Raw genomic sequence first — 12,440 nt, 5'->3', positions numbered from 1 at the left:
CCATATCGACATTATCATGAATAGAAAAGATTCTATTAAGAATGAGTTGTCATATGGAAAATATGGAAGCGTGTCCATGTTGGGAATTGAATACTGAAAATCTATTACTAGATTAGGAACTTTTATGCAAAAGGATGTTCAAAGGAATGTACTTTGAGTGAGAGACATCATATCTAAGGAATTGTCTTGTAACAATCTCCGATAGAGGACTTTGTAGCATCATTGGCAAAAGTCTTTGTGACTTTGGTGCAGTGACATTACGAAAGGATAGTTGCATAAAATGTTAGAATCTAGCATATTCTATAAGTGGCAAGAATTTGATTTTCTTAAACTTATGAAAAAGGATTTGGAGTTGTGAAATGAGAATGATTGGAAATGTGTTCAATGTGATCTATTTCACAAAGTAAGAACCATAGGTAAACATTGTGTGCATGCTAGGAGCATGGGACAAGTGTAGTAATTCAAGTAAGAAGTTGATTACCCGAAATGACAAATAATGAGTAATCAATATGGTGATAAATAAAAGTCGTTTTATTTATACTCAAAGGTTTGAGGCCATATGGGATTAGTATTATTCTTGTGTTTCACATTTGCATGTTTTGACTTCCAGAATAATTGAGTTTATTAAGAATAATCGAATTATTCGAAAGGGCCACAGTCATTCATATGTTGGAAGTAGATATGAATGAAGACTGACGTGAATTGGTGTGTGGATTGTCTAAAGAGCATTAGACATAAGCAAATGTTTGTTGCAACGTTCATGAGTGCTTATGAATGTGATTTGAGCATTAGATTAAACCCATGCTCACTTGGATCACTCCATGAATTGTATCACGAGTGATTGGTGAGACGATAACATCTTATATTCTTGAAACTGAGATGTGTGAGTTGTATCTTACAAATCGGTTGCACATTGATAATATGTAAACGTACTAGTAACTTAGTGTTATAAAACATATTGTTGTGTGTGATTCGGTGAGTGAGTCCAAGCAAGCATTGTATCAAAGTTTATCCGTTCCTTTTATCCAAAGTAGGATAAAAGCGATATCTTTGGGCCCCTCGATGATTTAGTGATGACAAACGTAAATGCTCGGTCGGGCTAGGGCTAATTTGATTTGTTTAATTAGTCAGTCGTCATAAATCGGAAGTCGAGAAGTAGTACAAAGAGAATGATTTGAAATCATATTTCATATGATATCTAGAATGGAGGAATAAATGATCCCTTATCTAAGGACACGCGTATCTGATAGGATCAGAGTTGACAACGGCTTTGGAAAGCTACGATTGCAGATCAGGATCTGAAGTCATACGCATAATAGTTGTTAGACTTATCCAAGTGGGAGACTGTTGGATTAGTGTCTAAGTCCATAACTATTTTGGTATGTACTTGACCCGATGGTGCATGGTCCTTTTGGGTTGCCTTCACCAAAGCAACTTGATAGGATGAATTATGGAGAGAAAGGATTAAATATGATTTATTAATATATTATGAGAATAATATATTAAAGGAGAAATCATATTGTTTAATTAATATTAGTCAATAATTAATTGGTAATAGTTTTGTGACTAAAAGAGATTAATTAAACTTAAGGGACTGGAATTGTAACTATAAGATAATTGCAATTTGGGCCATGGATTGCCTTGAATCAAGGGGTGGACGAATTCTATGGGGAAACCCATAAGGAAATCGTCCATGGGCTTGATTAAAGGAGTCTATGGGTTGCTTAGGGCTTAAGCAACCAAATTAGGGTTTCCTTGTTAGATAACCCTAATAGCCTCACTATATATAGAACCCTTAAGGCTCAAAAACGTGGGGAACTTCTTTTCTAGGGTTAGAACACGTTTTGGGCAGCCTCCATCCTCTCTCCTCTTCCTCCTCTTGCTTATGGTGTTTGTAAGCCATTACAGGAGTGACACTTGTGACTCTAAGCCTTCCAAAGTCAATTCAAGGAGATTTGGGATTGTTATTGCTACATAACAATCAAGGTAATATCTTAAACCTAATTATATGTTAGTATTCATTCCCATATGCTAGAATTAGGGTTTATAGCCTTGGATAACTTGCATGTACAATAGAGAAACCTAGATCCAAGCATTAGGGTTTGTATGAGCACATAGGATGTCTTATGACAAAAACCCATCAGTATCATCTCTAAAGATTGGGTAGAAGGCCATTCTACCCCTCCCCGAACTCTCTTGAATCAGATTGACCAAAACCCTAAGGTCAATTGAAGTCAACGGTCAAACTTTGACCAGACTCGTCGAGTGTACTAGAGTGACTCGGCGAATCTATGCGTGTCTTCAGACTCCTCCTAATGCCTCACTCGACTCGTCGAGTGATCCTTCCACTCGACGGGTTACCACTGGTCACGAATCGCGGGGCAACCCGACTCGACTCGTCGAGTCCCCCTATGGACTTGGCGAGTTTCCTTCACGGCAACGCTCAAATGACCTTCTGAGGCCATATCTGCTTCTCTAACCTATAGATCTGACCTTTCCTTACCCACTAATCACGTAAAGGTGAAACCTTTACACTCATGCAACACATACATGGTTCCTTTTGAAGAAATAGCCTCAAAAATGGCAACCTAAGTTCATTCCTTCCATAACACTTCATAAAGCAAGATGGATAAGGCTCTCTGGACCTCTATAGGTCCAGATCCGGAGTCTAACACATAAAGGGACCATAAACTCCTCAATTCAAGCCATAAAAAGGGTATAGAAAACCCTATATTCATAGATCTTAACCAAAACAGAAGGAGAGTTCGATTTGCTACCTCAACAGTGAAGATCTGAGCTTGAAAACCCCGAATCAGCAACTCCCTTAACCTCCTCTTGTTGGAAACAACTTCTTCTTTGCAAAGCCACACCAAAAATGATCAAATTAGCTTTATCTCTCTCACAACTCGCTCAAGCTCTCAAGGGTCTCTCTCTGGACTGGTAGCCGCAAATGAGAGCTATAAGGTCCCTTAAATAGGTCTCAGGCCCGCGGAGTTAGGGTTTCTAACCTCAGCGCGGACTCGTTGAGTCCATCCTTTCCGACTCGTCGAGTCCATTCATTAATACAGTCAGCGAATCGCGATCCTACTCGATGAGTCTAGGCGCCAACTCATTGAGTCCCTCTTCTTTATTCAAAATAAATAATGGAATTTCTAACCTGGAAATCCAGATGTTACATAACACATCTTGGTTTATCCTCTTGCTTAAGGCCTAATAATACAACATTTCAAGTTCCTTAAAACTTGTATTAACCTATTAAGAGCTTATCAACTTCTTAATGTCAAAATGATCAATTAAATGATCATAATTCTAATATGTCATTCTATACTTCTAAATTCAATATAATCAATGAATTAAGCATCACATACTACTTAATTCATTATAATCTAACATCTAGTGCATCAATTAACATAATCACTAGTTTAGGGTTTCAAACCCTAACTTCAAATGTATAGATTTCACCTTGGAAACCATGCATAAAGCTTGTTCAAAGCTTCTAAACATTATCAATGACATCAATTAAAAAGCTTCTTAAGGGTAATCATTTACATCAAATTCAATTTCATAAATCCCCATTAAAGCCCTAAAAGATTAAGGATGAAGGAGATGATTAGCTCATAAGATTTTGATGTCTAATCCAAGCCATAAACATCTTAGACCGCCACTTGACCCTTGTTCAACCTCCAAATCGTTGGAGCTCCCTCCTCTAAGGAATGGGAGTGTTTTTTTGCGAGAATGAAGATTGGTTAGGGGGTTTATTATATGTGACATCGTTCCATGTCATCGGTTTACCGTGTCGTTGTGACCAATTGACCCGTGGTCAACGACAACCATTTAATTGCCACACCATGGTGTTCTACTTGCCACGTCGTGGTGCTCTATCTCCATTAGCAACGTACTTTAGCCCACCACGCTATGGTGCCTATTTACCACGTCGTGGTGTAAAGTAGGTTACCTTCCTCTTATGAAGAAGAACTACGTCTGAATCTCTATCTTCCCTCCTTGTTTCATGGTGAAGTCATCACCACGCCGCCGTAGCTGTATGATAGCAGCCTTCAAAGTTGATTCCATTTTAGCCTTGAGGCATTTTCTTCAATCTTCACACCTTCATAACTCCATCGTCTTAAACTTATTTTTTTTTATGATCTTTATACCCAAGCGGAGGTGGAAACATACTCTACAACTTGGTTGAGTCATTTCTTACTAACTTTATATGGGTCTTAATCTGTTAACTCACAAAGATGGCCTAAAAACATAAAATTTCCCATTTTACCCTTTTGACCAATATGTACTTTCTCATGTATACTCTCTCTTGAACTTACTCATCTAACCTCATCTAAGTGACTTAAACTCTTTTTGGCCATTTTCATGAAGTCACAACTTCATAATCTCATCTTTTTCTCATAATTGACCATTTTGCCCTTTTGCTCAATATTTAAATAAAAGTCAAATCTTTCTAAAATTTAGGTTCTTATAATAAATGTTCATTATTCAATAAGATATTATTTGATGATTATAAAAAGAACAAAACAGAACAAAACAAAATAAGGTTATGATTGAGATCTCATGAGATGATGAAAAGAAAACCACTAAACCATTACTTAGATTCAATGTAAATTGTTTGTTCATTGGATAATGGTAGATTATTTGATCTGAACTGGGATTATGGTCGACATAGTCAAGGAGCATGTAAGTGATAATCATTATTAAATGTTCTTTTTCGTAGTAGTGAAGATATATCTCCAAGTTTATCTGTGAAAACCTTCTACATCTTCTGTCTGTTTGATCTTCTTGTCCGAATCTTGTATAGTGTCAATGAAATTATCTTCAATGCTTGTCCATTCCGAAAATTTTGTGTAAATAGAATGCCTCCATGAAGAAAACTGATTATGGTGTTTCATGAATCAAAAATGTTAAATGTGACTTGAGCTTTTAGAGTATTCTAATGGAGCATCTAATTCCAATAGAACATCTGAATTAGTAATACATTAAAACTCACTTTAATTAGTTTTTTCATTTTGTAATTGGTTTTTAGTTTTTTATTTTTATTTTTGTCTTTATTAGGAATTTAAGGATCTACCAATGAATGTGATTGAGGTTGCAACACAAAATGTAATTCTGAAGATGCAAGTACCAACAGAGGAATGGACCCAAGAACAGGATATATATGATTCCTAAGTTGTAGTGTCTAAATCTAAAACAAGAAGACCCTCATAGAGGATTCTTAAAAACATGCTTAAAAACATAGGAGGTGTTGGTGGTTCTCTAGATTTAGTAGTGGAGATGGATTAGGGTGTTAGGATATTCAGGGTAATAGTTGGGTATTGGTGATTATGATGCCATTTTTTGAATAGTTTATAAATTCCTTTAGCAAATTGGTTTGCCTTTTGTAAACATAAACTCTTTGTGAATACCCTTAAGATGGTTGGTTTGTAGTTTTAAGGTCATATTTGTTATTTTAGTTATATTGGTCAGATTATGCCCTTATGATGGTTGGTTGGTATATTATAGGTTTAAGTTCATATTTGTCATTTTGGTTATATTAATCAGGTTATGCCATTAATATGGCTGGTTACAACATACTGCAGTTATAAGGTCATATTTGTCATTTTGATCATATTGGTCACATTCGATAATATTACATTCTGAATGCACATAATGGTCATATCAGTCACAATAATTTCCTCATTTCATTAACCAAAAAATTTTCATTACACCACAAGACTTAACCAAAAGATAACATGATGAATTACCATATTACCCTACAACTTATGCCAAACTAACAATACATCATCCCAATAATGACACACACCAAACAAAACATCATCCACTTCCATAATCCAACTTTATTAACAGGTATAGTGACATTCATAGGCAATCTAACTTCATTAAATTTAGGGGAATCAGACACATTGACAGGTAAATGAGCATTAAGGGCATCCGCATGCACATTAAGGGCATCCGTTTGCAAATAAGCATTAAGGGCATCCACATGCACATTAACAGGTATACGAGCATTAACAACTACAGTAGCATTAGCAAAAGCTCCCAATTTAAACATCTTGTCTCTATACCATTTGTTTTTCAAAGCCAGGAATCCAACAAAATACTTTCGCTCCCTTTATTCATACTACAACAAAAATTTTGCAACATTTATAACCTAAATCAAATACTAGTAATGAAAATGGAAAATATAGAAGCTTTACCATGAAATTTGGGCAACCAAAGAATCTTCGATCTAGATTCTTTCAAATCCATGATGTCCACATTCCACATAGATCTCCACAATCGCACCTACATTAGAATGTTTGAAGAAAAAGACGATATCGATTTGCGCTAACGAATTGGGGGTATGAAGATTTTTGATATCTTATTCACTTAAATCCATCCCCAAATACTGCAACATATATGAAAACCCTAAACGCATAGTTGGTTGTACATCTTGTCTTGCCACGTATGATGTCATATAAGTGTGTTACCTTGTAAGCTACTAATTTGCCGTAATTGATTAAATTAACAAGTAACTTTGGCTCGATTGCTACAAAAATATACTATGACTAATTTGAATATAAGTTCAAAATGTAATGACTTTTTTAAAGATTTCCTTTAACAAAATTGGTTAAGATATATCGGTTTTCAAGTTTTTACTCCTTCAAAAGATTATGGGTGTGTTTGGGTTAGCTTTTTTATCACAAAAATGATTTTTAAGAAAATTGTTTATTAACTTATGGCTTTTAGGAAAAACGGATTTTAAAAAATGTTTGGATAAGAAAAATTGATTTTTAGGAGTAAAATGACTACAAAGTTAAAAATTTAGGATTTTCTAGCTTTTTAAAAACTTTACTTTTTCTATCCAAAAAGATGTTTTAAAAACATTTATAAATATACAAACGCTTGTGTAGCTTATTAGCTTTTTAAAAAACTAAAAAAATAAAAAATTAATAAGCTATTTTCAAAACTATCCAAACACCCATATTTTTTTCTTTCAAATTTACTTGTTACTTTGTTACTTCTATTAGTATACAAGAACTAGCAAAGGATTCAAAACCATTTGCTTTTTTTTCCTTAGAAACCAAACATTTTACCTAACTTAGTCGTATCTTATATTTTTATGAAAATAATTATATGCTAGCCAATTTTATAACTTTTTAATTTGCTTTAATGTAATTTTCTCAAGAAACTTGGTATTCCAAGAATTCGAATTCGTGCTCTTCGATTGAGACACTTTAAACGATCTTCTTTTTTTTTATATCTAATTTTGTTTGCATTTTAAAGATCACTTATGTTAGCTAATTTCACGGTTATTTAATTCATGGAAAATACCATTATTTGTTTGAGAGATGACACCATATTTTGTAAACATTTATGTCGTTTTTGCAAACTTTTTATATACACTTCATTTTTGTAAAAGGTTATGTTATTTTGTGCTCCATCTATAAACAAATTTATTTGATTGCATAAATTAGTCATAGTCCAGGGGGGTTAATTGTAAAATATGAAAAAAAGAGGAAGGACAAACCAGTCAAACTCGAGCAACAGTATAAAGACGATGATATCTTGCGAGAATTTAGTAAAGTGCTGCTCTGTCAGGTTCTTGTTCTTCACATAAAAATCTTCACTGGATTCCATTAATCACAGTCACCCTCCTTTCTTCTAAAACAGCTCAACAATTTTCTTAATAAAATCGAAAATATTACATGCGGCAAGCAACTTGCAGTGAAGAATTAACGGAGATTAGTCAACTTTATTGTCTTTGGCTTTGTTCTGGAAGGATTCTCCGAGACTAAAATATTCAACACATATATGAATATGACTGTGTGTGCATATTGAACACGCAACTAGTGTGCGTTTATTTTCACACCCTCCAAGTGTTTGTTTTAATTCCCCTGTGAATTTTTTCAAAGTTTGATCACCTGTTCTTCATAAGCAAACCCATCCTTCATCTATCTGATATTTAGCCTGCGAAGCTGCAAAAAGCGCGTGATTTGAGCCGCTGATTTGACTCAGAACGAACGAAGCGATCAAGAACGCCGGCGATTTGGTACAAAATGGGTTCCTGTTTCAGTGTTCGATTGAAAATCGAAAGCTCTCGGCATGATGGTGAGTATATCGCGTCATCTAATACCATGATCTTAATAATATATACTGCAATTCTCTTTCTTATTCACAAAAAGGGTAAGACTTTAAAACTTCAACCTAAATGACCTTTTGCTTTTGCAACTTTCTTGAAAATTTTCGATGCTTATCGACCCATTTCTCCTAGGTTCATACACCTGTAATTCTGTATCCCTGTATTTATCGACAGAAAGGTTGGATTTTTAGAAATCAATCTTGTGACCCAAATGATTGTTCTTTACTTCTTTAAATCTTTAATGTTAATCGCTAAGTAACCCATGATTTTCTCTAAAGATCTTTTTCAAATTTCGTAACTTTTTATCACAGGTAAGGTAACATCTGCCTCAGTTCCCCCAAGCCCTCGAAGCCCAAGAAGCCAAGATGAGATTTTGCAATCAGGAGATTTAAAATCTTTCAGTTTTAATGTTCTTAAAACAGCTACAAGAAATTTTAGACCCGATAGTGTATTGGGTGAAGGTGGATTTGGTTCAGTTTTCAAAGGGTGGATCGATGAAAACTCACTTACAGCTGCAAAACCAGGTACAGGAACAGTGATTGCAGTCAAAAGGTTAAATCATGAAGGCATTCAAGGTCACCAAGAATGGTTGGTAAGTATATGAAGCTATGAACAAGAATGATTTTTAGTTAATAAATTAATTATAATAAGTTATGATAAACTGGTTTCAATGTTTAATGTTTAATGTTTATGTTTATGCAGGCAGAAATCAATTATTTAGGGCAGCTTAATCATCAAAATCTTGTAAAATTAATCGGTCATTGTTTGGAAGATGATCATAGAATGTTAGTGTATGAGTTCATGCCACGTGGCAGCTTGGAAAATCATCTTTTCAGGAGTGAGTTTTTGCAATTGTTCCTCGTTTTTATGCAATGGTAGATATGAAATTGAAGTTTCTAAGTTTTCTTTATTACTATAAGATTGTACTTTTTTTTTTCCTTTTTATAGCAATAGACAATGGTAATTAAAAAAGTTAAATGACATGGATATAACTAAAAAAACTTGGTAACTTCTTTTTATATGATATAAATACTTTTTTTGGGAAATATGCAGAAAAGTCTTGTTACTTTGAGAAGTTTTTTTGATAAACTCCTAATTTTTTTTGAATAAAAAAGTCCCAATTATTTAATTTTACACGATCATTTGTCATTTTTAGTTAAAATAAAAATAATGACTTTTTCGTTAGTTTGGGCAAAATATTAAATAATCACGACATTTCTGTTAAAAAAAATTAAGACTTTATCAAAAAATTTCCCAAAATAATGCGACTTTTCTGCATATTTCCCATAGTTTTTTTTAAAGAAAAAGGTTATAATTTTTTGCACATCAGTATATTACACATGTACATCCTATGTGGATGATGAGTCGATGACATGGCATAAAAACCTGTTAACTTATGTCATGTCATCATAATTCAAATCAACACATTACACGTTTCTACAATGAGTAAATTTTTTAAACTACAATGCTATGATAAAAATAAAATTACAAAGTTCATTAAGTGTGGAATTAATTTATCCACCTGAAATTGATTATCTATTAATAATTTTTTTTATTACAGGAAGTTCTTATTTTCAGCCTCTTTCATGGAACCTTAGAATTAAAGTTGCTTTAGGTGCTGCAAAGGGACTTGCATACTTACATAGTCCTGAAGCAAAAGTGATATATCGTGATTTCAAGTCCTCCAATATATTAATCGACTCAGTATGTCTCAAATTAATGTTTATTATTGACTTTGCTTAGTTTGTGTTTTTACGAATTTACCCTTTACTTGCTTCCAGAATTACAATGCAAAACTTTCGGATTTTGGGTTGGCAAAAGATGGACCCATTGATGGTAAAAGCCATGTGTCTACACGGGTTATGGGTACCCAAGGCTATGCAGCTCCTGAATACATGGCCACAGGTAATTTTATTTAATGATTTTTTTTTGAGTAAATTACACGAATGGTCCCTATGGTTTGGGTAATTTGCGTGTTTGTCCCTAACTTATTTTTTTAACTTGGAAGGTCCCTACTATTTGTTTTTGTTACGCACTTGGTCCCTGTTTTACCTAAAAAATCTATTTTGCCCTTGATTTTTTAATTTATTTAAATAAACACACCCCCAACCCTACCCCCTCACCTTACCTTACCTACCCCACCACTTTTCCCTATCTAAATAATAGTTTTTTTAGGTAAGATAGGGACCACGCACGTAACAAAAACAAACATTAGGGACCAAACGCGTAACAAAAACAAACATTAGGGACCAAACGCGTAACAAAAACAAACAGTAGGGACTTTCCGAGTTAAAAAAAATAAGTTAGGGACCAAGCGCGCAAATTACCCCGAACCATAGGGACCATTCGTATAATTTACTCAAATAATTAATATTTTGGTATACAAGTGTTTTTAATCGACTTAATCATGTGTGATATTGTTATGAAGGTCATTTGACTGCAAGAAGCGATATATACAGTTTCGGGGTGGTACTCCTTGAGCTTTTGACAGGTAGGCGATGCATTGACAAAAACCGTCCACCTGGCGAGCAGATATTGGTTGTATTTGCTAAGCCATTTTTAACTAGCAAACGAAAGATTCTTCACATCATGGACCCACGTATCGAAGGGCAATACGCGTCTTCAGTTGCCACGCGGGCTGCCATGCTGGCAATGAAGTGTCTGATGAAAGAACCCAAACACAGGCCAACTGCTGATGAGTTGGTTAAAGCATTGGAACAGATTCAGGAGTTGCAGAAATCATTGGAGAATGTTGGAATGGAATCAGTGAGAAAAGAGAATGGGAATGGGAATGGGAATGAGAAGAAAGTTGTTTCTTATCCGAGGCCTGTGGGGTCCACTAGTGTTTAAAAAGATGGTTAAGTTTATTTTTATTCAGTTAGGGCTGAATAAGTTGTATTAGAGTTGGGAAAGAAAAACAGGGGCCTAATGGTGAGGGATATTTTGGTGTACAGTTTTCGAGTTTTGATGCATATATACTTTCGAATTTGGGCGATTCGTGGTTTATGTGTATGTTGTGGTGAGTGTGATTCTCATTAAGAAACAAATTTGATGTGCTTAAATTGATACAAATTTCGTTTCTTGTAGAGTTTGTTTGAAGGATAACTTGTAACTTGTTAAAGTAATCAAAAGATATAACGTGAACATAATTCGAGATCACTTCGCTATATTAGTTACGATTCTAGTATCTTACATCCCCTAAAATTGAAGGAAGAGATTTTGTAACTTGGCTATTTAATTATGCATTTTATGACTTTTATATAGGGAAATCTATTAAAAAAAAAAAAAAAAATCTTATTTTTAAGTTTTATAATCGTTTTAGCCATTATCTTTTTCTTTAGTCGATTAAGTCCAGAAAACCGGAAATTATATTTTATTTCGACCCTTTTACATCCGACTTTTAAAAATTATACTTTTGATCTAGATTTTAAATTTTATTACAAATTTGGTTCAAATTTAACATTTTTGGCCTAGATTTCAAAATTTTGTTACAAATTCATCATATATTTAATTTTTTTCAAAATTTTGTTTTGAATATGATTTTTTTTTCTTTATAAAATCATATTTATATTAAAAAAACATATTTTCACATAAAAATCTTCTTTTTTCTATATAAAAACTTTTTTTAACACTTTTGTATGCAAAATACCTAATTATAAAAATATGTATTTATTAAGTACATAATAAACATAAATATGTTTTTATAAAAAAAATGAATACAAATACATATTTTATAATGCAAATCGTACCTTTAGACCACATGGAGTGAGTGTGTCAAGCCCGCTTGCCAAGCTTCTTGTCATGCACCAACACCACCCCCTAACATATTCTAAGGGCATGCACGAAACATGGCTCACTTGAGAGAGAGAGAGAGAGAGAGAGAGAGAGAGAGAGAGAGAGAGAGAGAGAGAGAGAGAGAGAGAGAGAGAGAGAGAGAGAGAGAGAGAGAGATGACTCATTTTATTTAGTTTTATATTTTTTTCTTCCAAGAGTAATATAAAACTTACCATTACTCCTTAACATCATGTTATATTTACATGACATGCTAAAAAATGATGCAGCAATGCTTATCACATGCTACCATTCTCCTTAGTCTTAGTGGAAACGACGTAGAGCCCTACGTCTTATCAATTATTCATTTTAACTTATTCTTTAGTATTTTATATTGTTGTTTATAATTTATAAAACTGAGAATTTGGTATATCTCCTTCTAATATCAAACTATAATATCTATCAAGTCTAATTTTTAAATATCATATTTTTATTTTCATAAACTTTCAAATATTAATTTTTTTTTCCAAATCTATAC

The 12,440-nt window shown here is 33.6% G+C and overlaps 1 protein-coding gene across 1 annotated transcript; it reads left to right on the top strand.

The window, feature by feature from the left end:
• Positions 1-7,570: 7,570 nt before the first annotated feature.
• Positions 7,571-11,219, top strand: LOC145077027 (putative serine/threonine-protein kinase PBL9). Its single transcript, XM_079022812.1, has 6 exons — positions 7,571-8,100; positions 8,443-8,723; positions 8,834-8,969; positions 9,693-9,835; positions 9,913-10,036; positions 10,560-11,219. Exons 1-6 carry the CDS (start codon positions 8,049-8,051, stop codon positions 10,979-10,981), a joined length of 1,158 nt encoding a protein of 385 aa, XP_078878938.1. The 5' UTR covers positions 7,571-8,048; the 3' UTR covers positions 10,982-11,219.
• The last annotated feature ends 1,221 nt before the right edge of the window (positions 11,220-12,440 follow it).

Source organism: Lactuca serriola, chromosome 9 (genome assembly GCF_051521515.1).
Source record: "Lactuca serriola cultivar US96UC23 chromosome 9, Lser_US96UC23_V15, whole genome shotgun sequence".
Lineage (NCBI taxonomy): Eukaryota > Viridiplantae > Streptophyta > Magnoliopsida > Asterales > Asteraceae > Lactuca > Lactuca serriola.
Note: the sequence above shows the minus strand (reverse complement) of the source record. Positions and strands in the feature narration are given on the sequence as shown.

Bases quoted from the DNA above. Each gene is read 5' to 3' on its own strand.
- LOC145077027 (XM_079022812.1), top strand. From the start codon at position 8,049: ATGGGTTCCTGTTTCAGTGTTCGATTGAAAATCGAAAGCTCTCGGCAT. The intron at 8,101-8,442 runs GTGAGTATATCG...TTTTTATCACAG, and splicing joins CGAAAGCTCTCGGCATGATG to GTAAGGTAACATCTGCCTCA. The intron at 8,970-9,692 runs GTGAGTTTTTGC...TTTTTATTACAG, and splicing joins GGAAAATCATCTTTTCAGGA to GAAGTTCTTATTTTCAGCCT.